The sequence below is a fragment of the Sinocyclocheilus anshuiensis genome, unplaced genomic scaffold (assembly GCF_001515605.1).
Source record: "Sinocyclocheilus anshuiensis isolate Anshui unplaced genomic scaffold, SAMN03320099.WGS_v1.1 scaffold1429, whole genome shotgun sequence".
Taxonomy (NCBI): Eukaryota; Metazoa; Chordata; class Actinopteri; order Cypriniformes; family Cyprinidae; genus Sinocyclocheilus; species Sinocyclocheilus anshuiensis.
The window spans coordinates 492,969-500,059 of NW_015548305.1; the positions used below are offsets into that span (position 1 = coordinate 492,969).

Below are 7,091 nucleotides of genomic sequence, written 5' to 3' on the forward strand. Positions count from 1 at the left end.
GAAGAGAGGGGTTTCTGGAGTCCTTGGAGAGGTGGAGTGGTCACTGTGCTCCAGGTCAGGGCTGTCCTCATTGACTGGTGACAAGTTCAACCTGAATGGGATGGGTGTCTGAGAGGAAGAGCCGACTTTCTTCTTGGCGCTTTTCTTCAGGAGTTTCTGCAGACGGGCATTGTCTCGCCCTGGTTTTGGCAGTAGAGGAGGGGGGTACTGCTGTGGAAGCAGATTAGGCTGACTACCATAACTTAAAGCCATCAGCATTTCAACACCTGCATTAAAAACAAGCCACAAATAGATGTCTAGTATAAATATAAATAAAAATAAAAATATAAATAAAAATAGTCAATAAACAAAAATCAGCACACTGCCACTACTGCTCTCAAAAATGTATAAAATCACAACGTTTCTACCCTAAGGTCGTTTTGCCTGACGAAGACCTTAGGATCGAAACGTTGTGATTTTATACATTTTTGAGAGCAGTAGTGGCAATGTGCTGATTTGAGTTTATTGACTGTGAAGGGCTTCATATGATCGAGCACCTGCCCAAAGTTTTTGGATGTGCGCACATTACACTCTCTTAGTATTAAAAATAAAACTTCAGTTCAGACTGAATGCTAACTTTGTATTTAAACTTGATCTCTCTTTTTTCCATACAAACTGTGAATTTCACTCCATTATTAAAAAAATTCAAACAACTGGATTCCATTAATTGGGATTATGCATATACACTGTAACATGATTTTTCGAAGTTGCAAAAAAATTAATACAAATTAATTAAATAAGTAATTATATGTATATTTATGTCTCACTTTATGGGATTTATGATGTCTGTTCTAAATGTTTTAAAATTATGTTTTCTCTCTCTATTTAGCTGGCTGCTAATCACAAAGATGTCTGAAGACGGGATGCTGATGTGATCATTGTCCTTCAGTTATTGCACTGTACAAAATTTAAACCCACTAATATTGAAAACTTGTTTTAATTGCTGCCGTACATTTTAAGTAAAATCAAAGTGGTGCCAAAGCCACAGACACTTTAAATGACTTAACTGATGAAAACAAATCAATTTGAAACTTTAAAAACTCATATAATCAAGTACAATTGACAGAAATTATTGTGACAAGTTAAATATTTGGAAACAAAGGTGCTGTTTTAATAATGGAAAAAATGATAGTGGGGTTTTCAGTTACTTTTATAACATCTCATTTATGTGTCAAACCTTAAATCATTGGTGTCCAATCCTGCTACTGGAGAGCCACTGTGTTGATTTTTCTCAAAACAAATGTATTTTTCCACTTACATGTGTATTATGTCAGAGTTTTTCAATTCAGTAAGTGTTTAGTACAGATGGAGGAACAACACCAGTCAGTATTAAATACAGAATGTAGTCTGGAAGAGGGTATCAGACAATAATCTGAACTGTCATCTCTGAACCCAGTGGCACAAAGTGCTATATAGTCATTTACTGAAAGATACATGTACATGTTTGTTTCTTGTTTTAATTTTTTTGGGGTCAAAATGTTTAATTAATTATTTTTATCTGTTCAAGTTCTCTTTTTGTTTAATTAAATTTAGTTTAATCCTGAACATTTTAACTCTCACCATCCTGCTCTCATTTTTGTCATTTTTCTTCCCTCTCATGATTTTTCTAGAATATTTTCTCCATATAAGTGAATAACATTCTGTTAAGTAGCATTACACAGTCCACACATGTAAACCAATCACCAAGTGACTGTGCAGTGGAAGGTGTATCTGTCACAAAAAAAGTTAATAAAACATATCAATTTTCTCTGAATGTTCTGTCACTTTGTCCATACTCTTTTCTCTTCAGTTCCATATTTTTTAAGAACATACACAGGCATTTATAAATACTACAACGACAAGTAATTTTGCAGAGAGGTAAGGTTTTCCACCTCTGTTAAATTAGATTGATAAGCATGCATAACACTTGCATAATATGACAGAAATGACCAAATTAAAATGGACAATTATACAGAATATCACCAAATTAATATTCTTGCAAGTAAATACAGTCTGTGACTCACTCTGTATCTGGGTTACTTTGGTATCTGTGTCGCTGAAATGTGATCATGAGCTGCTCTACATTTTATTTTTGCTCACTGAAAGACTGCACATCCTGCAGCCACAATAAGACTGGAAAGATAAACACCCCAGCCTCAGTTCTCACACAACAGCATAGATGTGAAGATGACACTACTTTATATATCCATTAGAATCCATTTAATAATTCACTATATTGCATTATATAACCTCAGTGACCTAATTCCCAGGCTGATTAATAAAACTGCTCTAAGGTCTTTGTGAGTCCATGCTTTCCTTAGACCTGTGTGAGATAAGCAGAGACCTGAGACATGCCTGATTTAGGCTCTAATTCCCTGTTCCTCAACTTAACAGAGAAAAGACTTCATGATAATATGCACTGTTAGCAATTGGGTATTATAATACATTCAACTGCAATATATATTTTTTTAATTATTTACTTCCAGGTATGATGATAGTGTTAAGAGCATTTGTGAGACTTACGGTAAATCTAGAGAAGAGAGATGATGCTGATCTGCAAAAAAGATGAACAGACAGATATGAGATGGATATCAATTACTGCAGTACTGTACAGGCACTGTGATATACAAATACAAAGAGCATAAAGGCCACAAATTGTTAAATATTATATATGTCGAACAAAGATGTTCAATGACAAAAGCAACTTTCAATGGTTTTAAGGCAGGCACTTTGATACTTTAGTCAGCACAGCAAGCCGAGGCCTAATATCTCTCACAGAGCCATGCACCAGACACCCACTAACAGATCCCACATGAAAGCTAAATTGTGCATTTGTTTTTTTACCTGTGCAAGAATTGCTGTGCAATTAAGTGTGCAGCTGCAGGGTCCAACTCAGAGTGTGCTGGGGGAAGATTAGTAGAACAGAGCAACAGGACATGGTGACCTACCCCTTTTCCATGCCAAAAATAAAACTCCTCGCCCTGAATTCAAGCTGCGCTCTGACAGCCAGTGAGCTGTAACCAAGCAGGGGGTTTCCACTTCACCTGAAACCCGGTGCATGCGTTAGGTTATCAAAAGTCTGTTTCTCCTTAGCTATCTTTGCATGCATTTACAAATGCTACAGCTCTTTTGAAGACCACACGGAATTGGTGTCCTATGGTAATACTGTTAACATGTCTGTCAAAGTCTGTTGATATGCTTTGCATGAGTGTAGATTTAGGTATGGATGTTAGAGATACATCCCTACTAAAGGTAAAACAACACTAAAAATAATTTGTTTGTCTTTCAAAACAAAAAGCAACCATATTATTTGCCTTTATAAAGTCACAAACTTTGAAATATTATCAGCTGAACCAGCAAAAAGAAGCAAAGTCACAGTGTACGTAAAAGCACATTTAATTTTAGGCTGTATTCACACCTGTCTTGTTTGGTTCGATTGAATCGAACTCATGCGGATCTTTTTGGCAGGTGTGAATACAGCAATCGCACTCAGGTGCGGACCGAACAACCACATCAAGACCCAGCTGAAGAGGTGGTCTCGGTCCAGTTCCAAACTAACTCTGGTACGGTTGAATGGATGAACCAATGAATGGATAACCTTAGCACACGTGTGGTTTTGTTTACAATTTGTGGATAACTTGCAAAAAGGGAAGTGTGAAAGCGAACCACACCAAACAAAAAAAACAACAACATTGTATTTGGTCCGGACCAAAGCAAGTGAACTAGCAGACTTTCCTGGTGTGAATACACCCTTAGACTATAAAAAGAGCTGTACAAAATTGTTTGGATATTGTATTCAATGTATAAACTATGGTGGACAAATATAAATTCTCAAATCTAAACAAGAACAATTGATATGCTGTAGAAGTTTACAGCATACGACAAAAAAATCTGTATAGTTTGATATTAAAATCTACCAGTTGTATAAGGTCCATGTAGTAAATCCAATGTTGGGGAGTAACTAGTTACATGTAACGGCGTTACGTAATTTAATTACAAAATAAATGTAACTGTAATCAGTTACAGTTACTAAGAAAAAATGTGTAATTAAATTACAGTTACTTATGAAAATGTTAACGATTACAAAGGGGGTTACATTTGAATATTTACACGCGTCCACATTCAGATTTAATTGATTTCTTTCCCAAATTGCACTGACTACTCTAAAATATGAGACATACGGCCGCGATGCGGAAAACACGGAGTGGTTTGTAGAATCCAGTCATAAAAACGGAACTCCTATTACGCGGAATGTCAAGGAATATGCCACATTTTGGCATATATATTATTATTATTACATAATTGCCTGCCTTATGTATTAAAGCGATTATTTCCGAATTCGCCATTCGATATTAAATCTCTAATAAATCATGAATCGGTTAGACGTGACTGGCAAGGCTTCGGCTCGCGCGCCTCCGCTAAACGGTTTCGATCAGAGTAAACAATGCGAGAGAGAGAGAACGGAGTGGACTGTGGAAGCGCACAGGTGGAGCAGAGAAGCAACACTACTGTTCAGGGTTTCAAGTGCAGGTCAGATTCATCTGTAAATATCATATTGTTGTTTTGTCTTTGTACTTAAGAAGTAGCAGCCCATTGCTAAATAGTCATCACTCAAAATACTGTATACAAGCCTAAAGGACATCATTATCTATTGTAAAGTTACAATAGTAATTTAGCAGACAAATAATCGTTTTATAATATATAAATATACAGTATATTTTATAATAGATTTAGGGGGAGCTAGGGCAGACAACAACACAACCCTTACGAAAATTAACAATGATTTTACTATAAATCCAAAGACAATGGACCATGGTAACCACAGATTAACCATGTTTTTTGTTACACTAACCATAGTTTAACCATGGAATGTGTAGTAAAAAATAAATACAAATGGTAATCCATTTGCAAAAAAATAAATAAATAAAAATACATGGTTACTGTACTTTTACTATAATAAAATCATGGTTAATTTTTGTAAGGGAAAAATATGACTCATGTTCAGCATTATGATTTTTCTATAAAGATGTTGTAATAGTTATTATTGTACTAATTTTGACATGTAGGCAATTTAGAAAGAACAATTTTGTTAAATCTTGAGTATTAAAGTCATATGAGAGACGAGATATCAGGGCAAAATAAAGAGACTGAAAATTAAAATGAACGTGAAGGTGCAGTTCAGGAGAGAACTTTTAATTATTTTGCATGTCCCCAGCCTAAAGAGTTTTTGTGATGGCCATACAAAAATAAGGTTGTCTGTGTTTTAGAATTTGTTTGGGTGTATGGGATGGCCTGGATGAGTGTGAGATTTCCCAGCCTGAAATATCCTCCTGAGACCCAGCTATGGAGTTTTTGCCTCTGTAGTGGACATTATATTTTAGTGAATTTCTCTGAGACCTCACATGTCACAGGTTTAAGTCTGGATGTCCTGTACAGAGCACATTCAGGGCTTTCCAGAGATACCAAATGATTGTCTTTTCAGCCATCTCAATATATATGAGTACATGAACATAAACAGAATCTCTAGAACTGCTCTGAGTCACTTCATGAGCATTTTAAAAATTCTTTTGGAAACTATTGTCATATCATATAAACAGACACCAATGTTTCAGGAGTTTAGTACAAAGAATAGGACACATGCTTGTTGGATAACCATATTTGGGTTGATGTATATGCTATGCTATGTTTTTTTTCCAAAGCATTGTTAGATGCAGTGTTTCCTGTAGTTATGCGAAGATTTGGTTTCAAAAACAGTATCAGTAAACTATTTCTTATGATTTTAAATCTGAAAAAAAAGTTACACTTAAGATAGTTTTCATTTCACTGATTGGTGTACACACTTCAGGCACTGTTGATTACTGTTGATTTTATTTATTTTTTTGTTTACAGCGTATTCTTTCTGTGGTCAACCGTGCTCCACACAGAATCGTTACTGTGGACAACAACAAAGATGTGTACAAATAATCATCCAACTTTACATAGCGAAAGAGCTCAACTAATTTAGCTTTGTACATCTAGGCTATTGTATCATCAGTCCAAAAGGACTGTGACGTCTACCCTGTGCCCTGCTCCCAACAGCATCCACAAAGACATTTTGTGTCCCTCTGTTTACAACAGTCAGATTTCTAAAAGAGCCTCAGACCCTTAGCATGCTCTCCCTCTTAACTTGCCTTGTGCTATGACAGATATAGCGATTGGGTGCCTCAGCTTTCCAATGTCCTTTCATCCAGCACATTCTGTGGGTCTCCTTATGGTCCAGATTCCCCCAACCCAAACCCTCCCCACATTAGCTCCTCAGCCAATGAGACTCCTTAGAAGATCAAGTATCAGTATAAGTCAAGGACTTAAGAAGTTTCAAGGTTTGCAGAACCTTGCAGCCCGTCTTCGCCATCAAGACATTCATTCTCTTCTTTCGGCTTTTCTGAGGTAAGAGTTTAAAGGTTTGGTATCTTCAAAAGAGTAAAGACAAGGCAGAGCAGACATTTCTTTCCCTTTGCTCGCAGCTGACGGTGCTTTTTTTCTTTTAAACGTTAAGGAAGGATTAAAGTTGTTAAGAGTCATTTTTTACTATGTGGTATTATTTCCTCTCTCACATGTTGTAAATCATTATTATAAAAGATGAACTTGAGAAATGTGAATGTTTCCCACAGGATTTTGTGAGACTGTGGTGGGTGGTCCTCGATCCTTCTAGGGGGGTCCGGGGGCATGCCACCCGGAAGAAAATTTTGTACATTTTAAAGTTAAATTCATAAATCTGGTGCACTTTGAGAGTTCAAAATTAAGAGCTCCAACACAGGTTCTTTGTGCAAAGTAAAAGAAAAAAGCTGGTGAATGTACTTGTTTTTGACATTTAAAGGGGACTCAACCCTCTTTTTAGTTGTGATATAGTGTCTCAGTCTCACTGGTGAATTTGGAAGCCAAACAAATTGGAATAAAATAATAATAATAATAATTTTATAGTATTATTCCTGTGACAGTAATGGCCATATATTGTAAAACAATTGCACTGTGAAATAAATATAAATGATTTTTTTCCCCCAGGTATATTATTTTACCTTACTCTACTGTAGGGA

The 7,091-nt window shown here is 36.0% G+C and overlaps 3 protein-coding genes across 6 annotated transcripts in view; 2 read left to right on the forward strand and 1 right to left on the reverse strand.

Annotated features, from left to right (window-relative positions):
* The window catches only part of LOC107656187 (lymphocyte-specific protein 1-like), a 19,811-nt gene extending 18,025 nt beyond the window's left edge, over nucleotides 1-1,786 (forward strand). For all 4 annotated transcript variants that reach the window (XM_016443937.1, XM_016443939.1, XM_016443940.1 and 1 more), the window contains one exon: nucleotides 869-1,786. The gene's annotated coding sequence lies outside the window, so the exon portion shown is untranslated. The remainder of the gene's footprint in view (nucleotides 1-868) is intronic.
* Nucleotides 1-2,920, reverse strand: part of LOC107656186 (uncharacterized) — a 7,998-nt gene extending 5,078 nt beyond the window's left edge. The window contains exons 1-3 of the mRNA XM_016443935.1: nucleotides 2,863-2,920; nucleotides 2,542-2,572; nucleotides 1-266 (exon numbers count right to left, since the gene is read on the reverse strand). Of these exons, the coding sequence (XP_016299421.1) occupies nucleotides 1-258 (258 nt within the window). The 5' untranslated portion in view covers nucleotides 259-266; nucleotides 2,542-2,572; nucleotides 2,863-2,920. The remainder of the gene's footprint in view (nucleotides 267-2,541; nucleotides 2,573-2,862) is intronic.
* A 3,429-nt stretch (nucleotides 2,921-6,349) lies between these two features.
* LOC107656188 (troponin T, fast skeletal muscle isoforms-like) overlaps nucleotides 6,350-7,091 on the forward strand; it is a 13,963-nt gene continuing 13,221 nt past the window's right edge. Inside the window, exon 1 of the mRNA XM_016443943.1 lies at nucleotides 6,350-6,444. The gene's annotated coding sequence lies outside the window, so the exon portion shown is untranslated. The remainder of the gene's footprint in view (nucleotides 6,445-7,091) is intronic.